Source organism: Aythya ferina (assembly GCF_964211825.1).
Source record: "Aythya ferina genome assembly, chromosome: 5".
In the NCBI taxonomy this organism is placed as follows: domain Eukaryota; kingdom Metazoa; phylum Chordata; class Aves; order Anseriformes; family Anatidae; genus Aythya; species Aythya ferina.
Window position 1 is genome coordinate 38,642,162 of NC_140301.1, and position 14,518 is coordinate 38,656,679.

The 14,518-nt window shown below is 43.2% G+C and overlaps 1 protein-coding gene across 2 annotated transcripts in view; it reads left to right on the forward strand.

The window, feature by feature from the left end:
* POMT2 (protein O-mannosyltransferase 2) overlaps positions 1–9,695 on the forward strand; it is a 28,222-nt gene extending 18,527 nt beyond the window's left edge. For both annotated transcript variants that reach the window (XM_084520845.1, XM_084520846.1), the window contains exons 16-21: positions 1,234–1,305; positions 1,492–1,551; positions 1,765–1,870; positions 3,381–3,521; positions 4,127–4,241; positions 4,807–9,695. In XM_084520845.1, coding sequence (XP_084376971.1) covers positions 1,234–1,305; positions 1,492–1,551; positions 1,765–1,870; positions 3,381–3,521; positions 4,127–4,241; positions 4,807–4,912 — 600 coding nt within the window. In that variant the 3' untranslated portion in view covers positions 4,913–9,695. The remainder of the gene's footprint in view (positions 1–1,233; positions 1,306–1,491; positions 1,552–1,764; positions 1,871–3,380; positions 3,522–4,126; positions 4,242–4,806) is intronic.
* Positions 9,696–14,518: the final 4,823 nt, after the last annotated feature.

Here is a 14,518-nt window from a genome sequence, read left to right on the forward strand (position 1 = left end):
GCAGGAGGATACTACTATGGTCACACTCAGGAAAATTAGGTAAACAGACACTTAAAAACACAATAAATGTGTGAACTGAAAATGGAAAACTCCTGTTACTTTTTTTTAAAGCTTATTGAGATGCTGCATTTTCAGTTTCATCTTTATGCCTGAAGATACATGCAAAAGAGATGGATTTAATATTTTCAGGGTGGATTGGTCTTGTGGTCTTTTCCTGTGTTTGTTCTTTGATCTTAGCCACAGCCCTTCTGCTTCTAGCTTCTCACTCCACCTGAAAATAATAGAAGGAGTTCAGTTGGAAGGGACCTTCAAAATCATCTAATCCAACTGCCTGACTGCTTCAGGGCTAACCAAAAGTTAAGCACATTAATGAGGGCATTATCCAAATGCCTCTTTAAGACTGACAGGCATGGGACATAAACCACTTCTCTAGGAAGTCTGTTACAGTGTTTAACCACACTCACAGTAAAGAAATTTTTCCTGATGTCCAGTCTGAATCTTCCCTAGCACAGCTTTGTGCTGTTTCCATGTGTCCTGACATCAGTTACCAGGGGATAGAGACCAGCATCTCCCTCTCCACTTCCCCTCCTCAGGAAATTGTAGAGAGCAATGAGCCTTTTATCCTGTCTAGACAACACAAGTACCCTCAGCCTCTCATAGGACGTGCCTTCCTAACCCTTTTACCAGCTCTGTTGCCCTGAAGAATGGGAATGTACCACTTTGATATGGGAGTCTAAGGTTTAATTTGTTTGTTTGCAAAGGTGTTCTCAAAGTTGCTAAAGAAGGTAGTCAAACAACTTGTTAGTAATGTTAAGTATTTCCATGGCAACCAGTGATAACGTTGTCTCAGGTAAGAAAGCACCTGCAGGAGTTTCCATGGAAATAATCTTTTCTGAGGTTTTTATTTCAGAGTGAAAGGAAGCCTGTTGAAGTAGTCTCTTACTGAACAGACATCTTACTTATGCAACGTGTATCCTTAGTGACAGAAAACCTGGAGAAGAGAAATGAGAGAATACTGCCTTTAATCATACCCAAAGAATGTTTTCACTTGCTCAGTAGTATTAAAACATTCTTTGTCCTCATTGTAACTCTCTCCATAAGATGATGTGTGCATGTAGTCAGAAAACTGTCTTTATTCAGGAAGAGTGTTCATGTATGTTTGTAAACTCAGATGTTTATGAGCAGACTTTGCAGCACAACTGCCCGCTCATTTCATTTTTTTCTTATCTGTAGGGCAACAGCGGCCTGAAACCAAAGGACAATGAAGTTACATCCAAACCCTGGCACTGGCCTATCAACTACCAGGTGTGTTGATCGGTCCCCCTTCCTTTCTGCTCTCAGGTACTTCACAATGCTTCTGGAAGCACAGGACCTCTTAATCACATTGAAGCTGCCTTGAAGGGAAGTGTTCTCACTTTTGACACTGTAGAAACTAAGAATAAGCTGCAAGGATTCAAACCCTTTTTGCTTACTTCTGGTTTGTTTCTTCAGGGTCTGCGTTTTTCTGGTGTCAACGAGACAGATTATCGGGTTTATTTGCTGGGAAACCCGGTAAGTTGGAACAGGAGGTTCCAAGATAATGTCTTTAGCAAATTTTAGCTTACTCATGCTTTTTCCAGTGACAATGTTTCTCTTACTCTTCTTTCTTTTGGACTGTCTCTCATTTTATTCTTAAATGTTTGCATGTAGCTTTTCATTTCCTTTCACATGTTCATTCCTGTTTACAGCCGTAAGTCCTAAAAGTCTTTCTCTTTTCCTACGTAGGTGGTTTGGTGGCTAAATCTGTTCACTATTGGGTTGTATCTTCTGACAGCAATTTCCACTGCTGTGGCACTGAAGAGAGGTGTCCAACTATCATCTGAACTCAAAGGTGAGGTCAGTTCTCCTGTGTCCTACATTATAGAATCTGTCATAACACCCTTGTTTCCTGGCACGGAAAAGCTGATGTTAGGATTTCTGTGTTAAAAACTTACTCATAAATCATATTAAAGCCTCTGGAAGTTGAACACGGTGCTGGGGGTGAGCATCAGAAAGGTAGAAGTGTGAAAATTCATGGGCTGAGATAAAGACAGCTTATTAGGTGAAGCAAAAGCTGCATGTGCAAGCGAAGCAAATCAAGGAATTCATTTGCTGCTTCTCATTGGCAGGCAATTTCAGGACAGCAGGGCTCATCACACATAATGGTTTATTGGGAAGACAAATGCCATCGCTCTAAATGTCCCCTTCTCCTTCTTTTCCCCCAGCCTTCGTTACTGAGCATGACATCAGTGGCATGGGATGTCCCTTTGGTCAATCTGGGTCAGTCATTCTGCCTTTGTCCCTTCCTAGATCCTTGTGCACCCCCAGCCTCCCCACTGGCAGGGCAGCACGAGAAGCAGAAAAGTCCTTGAGTCTAAGCACTGCTAAGCACAATTGGTGTGTTATCACCACTATTTTCATCAAAAATACAAAACACAGCATTGTAAAAGCCTCTATAAAGAAAATTAACTCTATCCCAGCCAAAACCATGGCATTACTGCTGCTCAGAAATGACCAGCTGCATATTTGTTGGAGCGGTTTTTGATCTGGACATACCACTATGAGAAGGTGATAAAATCTGATGTTTTTTCTAACAGAGCTACTGACCCCAGCCTGGGTAATACAGCTTTTTGCAAATCCTAGGAAGTCATACCTTGCAGTTTACATCGATGGCTACTTACTTTTGTAGATCTCTACATTGAAAGGGAAATAACAAACATGATGTGACACTATTAAGTCAAACAATAAGTGATTAGCTAATCTGCATGCAGACATCAGAGCTCTCAGTCCTTTCCCCATGCTGTGAAAGCTAAGCAACATTTCTTTCCAGGAAAGGCTGGCAAAGTGATCATCTAGATGGCTTGTAGTCTCATTGCAGAGAACATAAAACATCGGAAACTGGAATGACCTAATTAGTCTAATGTGCATCCTGAGAAACTGCAAATTTGGTCTTAACATAGAGCCTCTAGGGCAACCTCCTGCCAATCCACTGAGACTTATCAAAAAAGATATATTAAGACATAATTCTTATGTAAAATGTAATAACACACAAAATGCTATATAATAATAAAATGCAATAATAAACATAGATGCAGTTATATAATACCTAATGCTCATTTTTCTCCTGGAAAGTGTTTGTGTATATATAAAAAGAATGTAGCTAGGATAGTGCAGAGGCTTGGACCAATTTCAGACCAATGCATGACTTACTCCAAAGATCATTCCTGTTTATTTTGCTGTGATTCACATGCTACTTACTGTGACAAGGCTTGTAAACAGGATCTGGTGTTTTGTTTTTTTGTGTGTTTTTTTTTTTTTTTTTTTTTTTTTTTTCTGCTGAAGCCTGTTTGTTTGTGTTCCAGAACTGTCCCGGGTTGTGCTTCATGGTGGAGGACAGATTGCTCTGGGCTGGTTCCTTCATTACCTCCCCTTCTTTATGATGGGCCGAGTTCTCTACTTCCACCACTACTTTCCTGCCATGCTTTTTTCCAGCATGTTGACAGGTAAATACAGAAGACTGAGAGAAGATGAGGCAGGGAAACAGGTGAAATTCTGTTAAATGGAGATTTTTCAGACTAAACAGTATATTCTCATATTTTTTTCTGCCTGTGTAAAGTGCTTGAAAGCACTGAATAAATGAAAATGTTTTTCACAAAGCAGCTTGCAGTGCCTACCTGTCTCTTTTTCATTGCCACACTGAAGAGGCAGTCATGTCTAGTGGTTAGGGTATTTGAATTGAGATGTGATTCCTATCCTCTGCTGTATCATTGTTACTTTGTGCTTTTATATGTGTTACTTCCTTTTTTTTTTTTTTTTTTTGCTGTCCTTACGTTTCTGTCATGTCCATTTGTAATTCAATCTTGGTAGTTTTTATTGTGATTTTTGTGCCACCTTAGTTAACAGGCTGAGGTCCAGATCTCAAGTGGGAAAGAAAGAAAAAATAACTCTGCTGATAGAAAACAATCTGTATAATTCTAGCAAGGTAAATAGATTTAAAAACTGACAAGGTTTTTTGGTGTTAATAGAGCTTGGTCAGCCCAGTCTGACTGAATGTAGCAACTCTTGTTTGGCTCCTGCATTGCTCCTGATTTCTGCCTCATCCTTCTAGGAATCACCTGGGACACACTACTGAAGTTCTTTGCTGGGTTCTTGTCCCCCAGCACTGCAGCTAGAAGAGTATATGGAGGAGGGATCCTGGCGCTGGTTCTACTCATCGTGTACAGGTGAGTGCTGAAAGCTCAACTTCTGAATGTGTAACAACCACAGTCTCAGTGGAACCTTTGTGCCTGGTAACTACCCTTAGCATTTGTCTCTGCCTCTCATCTCTGCTGAACATCAAGCCCAAATCTAAACTCTCAAATTTGATTAGATTCAGCATCTGTGTCCCAGCAACATGTTTTAAAACATCTTTCCATTGCAGGGAATCTTTCTTTCATTCTACCACTCAGTATGAATGCTCCATTCTCTGCTGAACTCGGAGTTCAGTGATTTCTGATTCTAGTCCCCATGCCAGCTGGTGCCAGATCCCTCAAACACAGGCAAATTCTTCATTGCTGCAAGCTTTCTCAGTTGCTGTTCTTCAAAGCTATTGTTTCCTAAAAGAAAATGATACCTGTGAAGAAACTGTATTATGTGTATATTGTACTCAGCAGAGATTAGAATGTCACCAGCGAAGTTCAAGAGCATCCAAAAAACAAAGGTCCCATAGGATATCTGTATGGACTAACACGCTGCATTGTTGTTGAGACAAAAAACTGTGTGGTCTCTGATTTTGGGTTCTTTCCACAGCTTCTACCTCTTCCATCCTCTGTCCTACGGGATGATAGGACCCATGGCCTCCGACCCCAGCAGCCCCATGGCAGGGCTCCGATGGATGGACTCCTGGGAGTTCTAGAGCCAGCAAAGGGAGCCTGGGAACAGAGAGTAAAAAGCACAAGGACTGCTGCATGTTGAACCGATTCTGGCACTTTGGAGATGTGACTGTAAAATGCCCTCTCTCTGGCGTACTCTGGGTCTAGCAGCCCTGTTATTTTGGCATTTGTTTGCACTGCCTGCATTGGAGGATGCAAAAGCTGACCATGAGAAGATTCTCTTAGAAAGACTCATGTTGTGAATCCTTAAGTTATATTCCTGGACAGCGGGCTGCTTAACTCTCAGTTCTGAGCAGTGTATCAGAACTCTTGACAGGCAAACAGCAGTGGCATTGCAGCAGTCAGAGCAGGACAAGTTGGACTGTGTGCAGTTGCATGTTTACGTGTGTGTCTGTCTTCCTACATGCAATGTAAGTACCATTGCAGTTTGAGAGCCAGATAGTGTCCAAGGCATTGGGATTTAAACCGTATTTAATGACCTTTCTGACGGCAAGGTTTTTCTCCCTAAAGCTTCAAATAAGCCTGTGGGGATCCCCGTACTGCTCAGCCCTGTCTGTCGGAATTTTTTTGTTCTGACCCTGAATTTTTATAATGGGACTGGAAGGGGTCTGCTTGAAATCTCCTGAGCCACTGTGCCTTGTCTGTCTCCCAGGCCCTCTGCTGACAGGGGAGATGGAGATTGTTTATTCTTTTATACTGCCTTGCTTTCTGGTCACCTTTAATCATTTAGAGCAATCACCTAGCAGGCCTGCACTCAGAGCCAGACTGTTCCAGCTCAGCACTTTGTAGCTGCTTTGCAGTTCTTTCTGAAACTGCTAAGGAAATTATAGTGGAAACAGCAGGTGATTTATTTTCTGCCCCAGTACACTGTGAAGATGGGCCTTTTGGGTGTGTGATTGTGACTGAAATGATAGCTTGAAAATTTTAGACAGCTATCATTTGTCTTCTGATCCAAGCTATTCCAGTGCCAGTACCTATGGCATTTAGGAAAAAGGATTCATCTTAATGAATGTGGCAGCTACAGAACTGGCCATTGGTATCTGCACTCCATATTCCAACACTGAGCAAGTTCCCTCTCATAGATGGCTGTCCAGCTAATTAATTACTGCATTGAAGGAAATGTGAGGCCAGGCAAAAATTCTTTAAATGTCAACAGCTCTTGAATGTTGAATCCACCCCTTCCAAGAAAGTGGAGTATGAGGTGCCTTTCTCCTCTATTAGGTCTGCTTTTGTGAATTATTCCTGTTAGTCCATCTGTGCTTTGCTCAGTTTCAATTTCTTGTCACATTTCATGGTCGCTACTTAGACCCCAGCTGTGTTGGTGTCTCAAGAACTAATATTTGCAAAACTCTTCTGTGTTTGTTTCAAGGAACTCAAGCCTAACATTTCAGATTTCTTGCTCTGCTTTTCAGCCATGCATCAAAATTGTGGATACTGGAAGAGCAGCGTGTGTGTGTCTGTGTTTAAATGTACATTCATTTCTCTTACCAAACCTTGAGTTCTGATCTAACTCCTACAGCACAGAAGGGCTGCATTAACATCCCCAAGATAGTTGTTCTCCATGGGGGACTGTCTCCATCAGACTGGCTTTCATTCCTTTTTAATAGAGGAGTTGTAGGATTGTTCAGTAAGGCAGATGCTCGCTATTGTAAGGTTCTGGTGTGGAGTGTCACTTCTCTCCCCAGAAGCTGACTCTTATAGAAACTAACTCCCATAGTAGAGGTCTGTGCTTTTGATTCTAAAGGTTTTGAGTTAATTACCTGCTGATAATTCTTAGTGGGAAGTCATTGCACTAATTAGCTACTGGGTTTGATGATTCTCTTCCACTTGGCTGTTGCAGGAAGTGCCCCATCTGCATGAGCCAGGGGTTCACAAAGGTGATATCTACGAAAGAAGGATGGGGGAGAAGGCTGCAAAGTTCTTCAGATCCAGCTCTGTGACAGGAGCTGCGAATCGTTAACTGTTGGCAGCATGGCAGACAGACTGCAGTGCTGCCTCTGTGGCAATGTGATTCAGCATCTGCTTTGGTGAGATGATCAGCCCAATGCCTTGCTATCCTGATCCAGAGTTTTCTTACAATAGTCCCATTGCCATGGAGAGGAATTTCCACAAAAACTGACAAAAGCTGTGATTTGAAGTGTATTTTTTTTCCAGCCTTTAACTTGTCTTTAACACTAATGGCAAAAAAATAAAAATAAAAAACAAGAAACTTGTGTTATGCAGTAACACAATGCTTCCGAGTCTGGGGGTTAGCTGGCTGAAGGCAGTAGTTATCTTACTCCCATCCCCCCTGCTTCTGTTTCCGTATAGACAAAGGTGTTTATTTTTTCCTCTAGGATTACCAATTCAGAAATCCTCTGAGAGCATTTGATTGGCATTGAGACTACCCTATTTCTCAGGTCTTGTGTGCTGGTAATTGGATGGTGTCATACAGTGGAAAAAAATAATCCAAATATTCCACAAGAGGGAGCAACCTCCAGCTGAATCTTTTTTTTTTAATCTGTACTTAATAGTATTAAAAGGTCTACATTTGAAGACTAGACATTAAAAAAATGCACGCATTTCATCTGCAACCACTGGACTCCAAGGATTGGGTTTTCAATTCAGTGTAAGTGAATATTGCTGCTTGCTTACAGTAGAAGAGCAATGGAAAAAAATGGTATTTGATTCTCAATATTTGCTTCTCAAAAGCAAACATACAAACAAAACCAACTTGTCAGGTCGTATCTGGAACAGAATAGTAACCAGTATCTTGCTAGGTCATTAAAATAGAATGAGATTCCCTTAACTGACTAATATAGAAGGTCTCACTGGTGGAGGTGTGAGGTAATGGGTACAGGGCACTCTTTGCATTCTGAATGGAAGTTGGGCTGCTTTAGTTCACCTTTTCCATGCGTGTTTGTGGGATGAGTTCAGATTCATCCTGAGGCTTGCTTATTAGTCCTCTTCCCAAGCCACGTGGAAAATAGCTAGTGGTGCTTTTCAAAAGGTGCCAGAAGGTGCTGCTCCCTCGAGCATTTGCTTGCTTTGAAGTTTGTTTGACAGGGCTCCTTTTATCACTAGTGAAGTGTTTCATCAAACTGTGTGTATAGATTCAGAACACAAAAAGCTGCAGGCCTCCAGGTTTGCTGTTTGTTTTTTGTTTGTTTTTTTTTTGGTCTGTGTGTGCAAATATTTTCTACTCTTCAGTCTTCGGAGGATGGATAGATGGTTTCTAGGCTCATCTGGCTTCTCCTAGACAAGCCATTCATCTTAAAAAGGTTGTGTTAACAGCTGCATCAGAACACCTCTGTGCACATGTATTCCAGCAGCAGGGACCAGTCTGCCTCCAGGAGGAGGACTACACACACTCAAGAGTTGTGACCGCAAGGAGGATTTGAGTGGAGATTCCTTTATCGGTATTACCCTTGGTCCAGGTGGAGGATTGTGTGCCATGCATGGCTTACCAGCCTCCTTCGCAGTCCTGCCAATAGGACAGCCAGCAGCACTCCTCTGCAGAGTCTTCTTTTTGCATCGATTGGGTGGCCTTGGTGGTGCACAGAGAGCATCGATAGGTTCTACCTCTTTATATCTCTCTCCTCCCTTCTGCTTTTTCAAGTGCTTCCCACCGTACAGGACATGTCATTGGTTTTCCTCCAACTTTTTAGGCTGTGCGTCTGTTTCGTAGGGGAGTCAGAACACAGGGTAGGACAGGACACCACACAGTATCGCTTGCAGTGAGAGTAAAAACCAGAACCAAATTATGGAAAGGTAAATAAATGTTTAATAGGTAGGATTTTTCTGCCAACTGTCCCTCTGTATACATCTGAGAATCTTTATCAAGGGACTTGAGAGTGAACCAGCTGTCAGCATGGAAACACAGGCATTTGCCTGAAATTCCCCATTGTTGCACTTAGACATTTCCCTTCCAGAGGCTGTGCCTGTGTGATTTAGTCTGAGTTGGCACTCTGCACAAGTGCCGCTGTAACACCCTTTCCTCCTCTCAAGATACTGCAGCAATGTGAAAATCTCCTTGGCTCTGGCCTCGCATCTCCACCAGCTGAGGAATGTAGGTAACATTTTTTTTCCCCTTTACAGCAAGTGACCGCTCCTTGGGTCACTTGCTGTCACCTTGACCTTCCCCCTCACCTAACTGCTGTGTGACTGCTATGAAGGCAGAAATGTGTGGACTGTTAGAATATCATAAGGCTCTTTCCATCTGGAAAAGGGAAGATGAGGATAAGACCACCTCCATCGCATGTTTGCTGTCTTCATGGTGCTGTGGGCTGCAAGCAGCCAGGACTGAAAATTGTCTGTTTTAAGGCACTAAGACCTGAGTTGCATGGTTGGTTGTGAGTTGCTTAACTTCTTTAATTCACTTGTGCTCTTTTCTTTGAATGTCAAGGGCTATGATTGTCACGGGTGACAGCTGTGGTAGGGGAGGTACTAGCTCAGAAACCACTCCCGCTGAATTTGTGTTTGGTCCTAAAACCTCAGTGAATGAGTTTATTGTTTTACAAGAGGAACTGTTTAGAGCCATCCTGGAGAACTTGCCCCTGACGGACCAAGAGCTTGGAGCAGCGGGGAGAGGGGCTCATTTGTAGTAGTCCTATAATCTGAGCCTTTCTTATTAATGCTGCTGGTGTGTGTGTGTGTGTGCATGTGTCCATCTGTCCACGAACCATGTTCTAGAAGTGGGATTACTGCACTGTACCATGTGGAAAGGAAAATGGTCCCTTGAGCTATAAATGTATTTTGTACAGGGAATCATGGAGAATGTGATAGAATTTTGAATTCAAATTTGTAATAAATACCTCTAAATACCTATTCTTTCTAGCATTCTCTTTGGGGCTATATCTTGTTCCAGCTCCCCCATCCCAGTCTTTTCCTCGCATGCACAACTGAAGTTCTCCAATGGTGAATCTGACTAAGGGCAGCAGTGATCTACAAACCAGAAGTCATTGCCAGCATCAGCTCTTAGCATGCAAATGTTGCTGGACTGCAGTTCCCGGAGGTCGGGCCTTGCTGCAGTCCAAGCGATGCGCTGATGAGCACAGCAGGAAGCGAAACTGGTACATTTGGCTGAGGATGAAGTGCTGTCTGTTGACGTGGATTTATTTCTCTATGGTAAAACTGTTAAATTGTAAGTATGTGTAATGCGTTCTGTTTAATGGGTGTATTCATCAGACTTCTGGTAGGTTGCCTTTAGACATTCAACTTGACAGATCGAGTAATTTTTTCAAGGAACCAACATTTTTCTATGAGTCATTCTTAGAGTGTGTAGTGTCCGTAACATCAGACTGATGACAGTTTTGTACAAATGAGGCCCTTGCTGTGAACTAAATGCAGAAATCTAATAAAACAATGTAAGAACATAATAAAACTGGAACGTTGTAAGTCTGAGCCAGGCTGTACGCCAGGCTGTAGTGACAGGGAAGTGTTTACTTTTAAGTACAGGATAGCAAGGGGTTGCCATTACTAACGTAAAAGCAGAAGGTGGAAAAAATACAGCCGCCTTATTTGTGGCTACACACTGATGCCTAAATCATTGCTGGAGGAGCGCCAGCCAGTCTGTTTAGACGTGGTCCAAGGGCTGTTGAAGTAAAGTCAGGACAGCTGGAAACTGGAGTATGACCTGCACAAGGTGATAAAATAGGCTGACAGATGGCTACTGGAAAGCCCTTGGTTGTTTTGTACTGTTTCAGAAAGTGTAAGTTGGTCTCTGGGTATTGCCTGATTCGGGCTGTTATCCTGGAAGGAAGGACTGCTGGTGCAGAAGCTGTTCTACAGTGTAGGGAGATGACTGGAAGGAAGAGGAATGAAATGCTGTTCAGAGTATGCTGATTACAGCTGAAATAAAACTTACCACTGCCCTCTAAAACAATGGTTTCTTTCTTCAGGTGACTGAGCTCATGGAGGTGATGATTGATGCTATTTGCATAGTGCCCCATACATGGTTCTCATTACATCTTGTTCTGAATCTGCCAGGTTTCTGTGTCTCTAAATTACAGCCATTTTCCATTTCATGTTACTCAACAGGAATGAGGGTTTTCTTATATAACTTGGTATTTTCTCTTCATACAGATTTTTGTGCTCTGTCTTCAAGCTGCTGCTTAATCTTTTTGCTAACCAAATATAGAAACTTTTACTGCAGATTTTGAACTTGCATTCTCTGTCCCTCTGATTTCTGTGCCTATTTTCTCATTTTCTTCAGTTTACCCCCATGGTTTCCCAAACAGCATGCTGTCTTCAAACATCAGTCTCCCCAGTTCCATATGCTGAAATGAATTTTCATCGCTCCTACCACTATTTCCCGGTTTACATGTGGTTGTCTTAGACTTCAGAGTTGTCTTCTAATCTACCATCTCCAAACTGTAGTTCTGTCCCATGTAATGCATGATCTGGAAACAGAAAGTTTGTGCTCTTACCTGAATGTGCATAGCCTACCAAGCATTACGATTACTGGAAAATGCTTTTTCCGTATTTACCATTCCTGCAGTCATTCTTTTATCTCCAGATTTCATCCAAAGCTTGTCATCCTGTTGTCTTGCAGCTGACGTCCTTGCAGCTGATAAAACTTGAGTTTCATTCATCCAACTCTTATTCACCATTGAGTTTTGGACGAGGTAGTTCTGGAGTACCCTTATTTCTCCACTGACCAGAAAGGGAGATTGTTCCTTGCATAGGTGAACATGTCTGTGTTGGGCCAGCTGAGTCCTACCCTGGCTGTGTGCTCATCTCTTAAAATACTTTAGGGACAATAATTGTTTGGTTACAAGGTAGAGAAGGACACTAGCTGACAAATGGGTAGGAGATGGTTGAGATAGAACATGAAGGTACATGAAATGGTCCCTTAGTAAAACTTGAACTATGTGGTAACAATCCAAAAAAGCCAGTGCAGCTGAAGAAAGTGAATTTAAACAATTTGATAACTTCCAGGCAAAATCCCATGGGAAGCAAGTCTGATGAGAGATTTAGAATAAGGATAACAAGAGCACAAGCACAGACTGTCCACTTGCAAAACAAGGTCAGGAAGAGCCAAAGAGGCCAAAGATCAAAAGTTAAGTAGCAAGTTCTTAATTGACTTCAAATGCAAGAGAGAAGCAGATGAAGTGAAAACTGTTGGGTTACTAAGGGCTACTGTGAAAGAGCTCTGTGGAGGGGGAAATAAAATAGGCTGCTTCACAAAAGGAGGACACAGTGAGGAATATCAAAGACAGCAAAGAACTGTCAGGAGGACATCAGTGGTATGAGATGGATAAAGAATTAGACCACTACTTGGCAAAGAGGGAAAGGTACGGATTAACAGATCACTGAGAAGTTGCACACCCATCTTCAAATGCTTTTATTACAAACGTCCTCCCGGCTTTCTTATTATTTTGTCTGCGATGTTTTTTTGTCAGGCTTGTTGGTTTCTTCCTTACTTAATCATCCTGTTTGGCCTTTTTAAGCATGAGTGCATTTTTATACTCGGTCTCCTGAAGTTTCTGTTTATTCCAAGGATTATTAAAAAAAAAAAAAAAAGAAAAACCACAACAACAATGTAAGTAGGTTGGAGATATCCTCAGGCAGCTCTTGTGGGACTCATGGGTGCAAGCTATCTGTGCCTGCTGATTTCAAGTCCTTATTGCTAATGGTTGCTGTTTAATATCCTACTTAGTTACTAGTGGATTGGAAAGTGCTTTATCATGTGGCATAAGTATGTCAATCTCTTCAAGACAGAGCCAAAATGTTTATTCAACACAACACATTCTGACTGGGGATCAACAAAACTGTTCAGCAGAATTTCTTGCTGAACTGGGGGAATATTTTTGAGAGGGACACGAAACTGGGATGGCTCAGATAGGTGAAGGGAAGGCCTGAAGCCTCCTCAAGAAAAGGATTGTACATGTAGCAGGAATAACACACGGAGTTTGCTTTGAAAGCAGATGGCAGAGTGCAGAGCTGAAAGGTGGTGATGCTAGCACAGCCTTGCTGTGAAAGAAGGGATGCAATTAAAGGCAAAATGTCTGTTTTAATAAATCACAGCAAAGGCACTGCTCTCAGAGAAAACTGCTGTAGGGCAAATGATTGAAGGAGAGACCCTGGTCAATAGTATCCATTTGGATTGCAAGAAGGAAGGAAAGAATGGAGTTGAGATCAGAGGAAAGGCAATCAATGAGCATTTCAGAGACTGGTACCAACAGCGCTTCTGATACGAGGCAAGACCAGTGGGGGAACTTCAGAGGAAGCCTCTTGGGAGGATAAAACATCCTCCCACCAGGCTTTTGCCATGACATGTCAGCAGCTGAAGATGATCCAAGCCAGTGTAAGGACAGCTTGGGGAAGCTCCAAGCCTGCGGGAGCCAGGTAACCATGCTGACACTGCTTGCTAAGGGGCCAGGCATGCTGGCAGAGGCTGCTTCTGGCCTGGTGGTGGGGGTAGCAACTGTGCTAAAGAGAGCACAAGGTGAATAACAACCAAGGTAAGGTCCATGCATCTGTAGCTGCCAGACCTGGTCTGGCATCCTCTCTCCTCTACAGGCAGGAATACTCAGGCTGGCAGCAATGTGTGGTCTCCTTTGGATTCTCTCCCAGCTTCTTGCCTTGTCAGCCCGTGGTTTGTTTTCACCTGTCTGCACAAAATTTTCCCCATCTGGGCCCTGGGAGGCCTAGGATGAACCTGTGGATGCTTACCACCAAAGGGACGTCAAAAAAAAAAAAAACACGTTTTCATTTTGTTCTGCTTTTGAATTCTCTCCCATACACTGTGCCTCCTCCCCTCTTAGCCCAAATCTTCAAGGTCGGTGGTGCTGCCCTGCTCTCCGTGCAGGCACCGTGGCAGTCAGCGAGCTCTGCAGCTGTTGCCTTAATCGTTTTATGGGTAAGATTATTCCCTCCTGCATCTCTTTTGCTTCTTGTTATGCAACAGCATTTTGTGATTTGCTTTGCCACTGAGCTGTGCCGCATCGTGGCCTGAGGGGGTAGCTTCAGAAGCCTGCTGGAAACGTGGCATGGCTCCTGAACCCACCTGAGGGTGGGGACGGGGGGCTGGGGCAAGGAAGAGACATCGTGGCCTGTGCTTTTGTGGTGGAGGAGAAGGGTGGAAAGGGGGCATTAGTCAAGCCTAGGAATCTGGCTCCAAGGCAAGCAGGAAGCCCGAAGCAACTAGATCAGAGGGGCATTATTCATGAGGACTCACGGATGTAGAATTGGAAATGAGCAGGAGTCCAAAGGGGGGATTTGGTTGTGTTCAAACAGCAGCTGAACAAAATCTGACCGTGTCACGGCAGCACACGCACAGCCATAACCCTAGGCCAGGCCCAGGTGGCCTCCCTGGGCAGGGAGATTTGTTCTCCAGGTGCCCTGGGCCCTGAGGGCAGGGCTGGGGGCTGGTGCTTGGAGCTTATTCCATGTCCTGTTGAACCATTTTATGAGACTTGGAAATTTCTTTCCCTATGGGTAAACTGAGGCACTGAACAAGTAAAGCACTTGGCAAGGGAAGTTGTGAGTGTTGGTACTGTAATTTGGAGGGGCTGTAGATTAGATTAATGAGATCCACCACAAATTTAAAATAGAAGTGTGTGGTTTCTGAAGCACACCAGGGCTTTATTAGAGGCCTGAGTGTTTCACTGGAAATTTGCCTCCCCTTTCTTCAGTTGGCCTAGTGA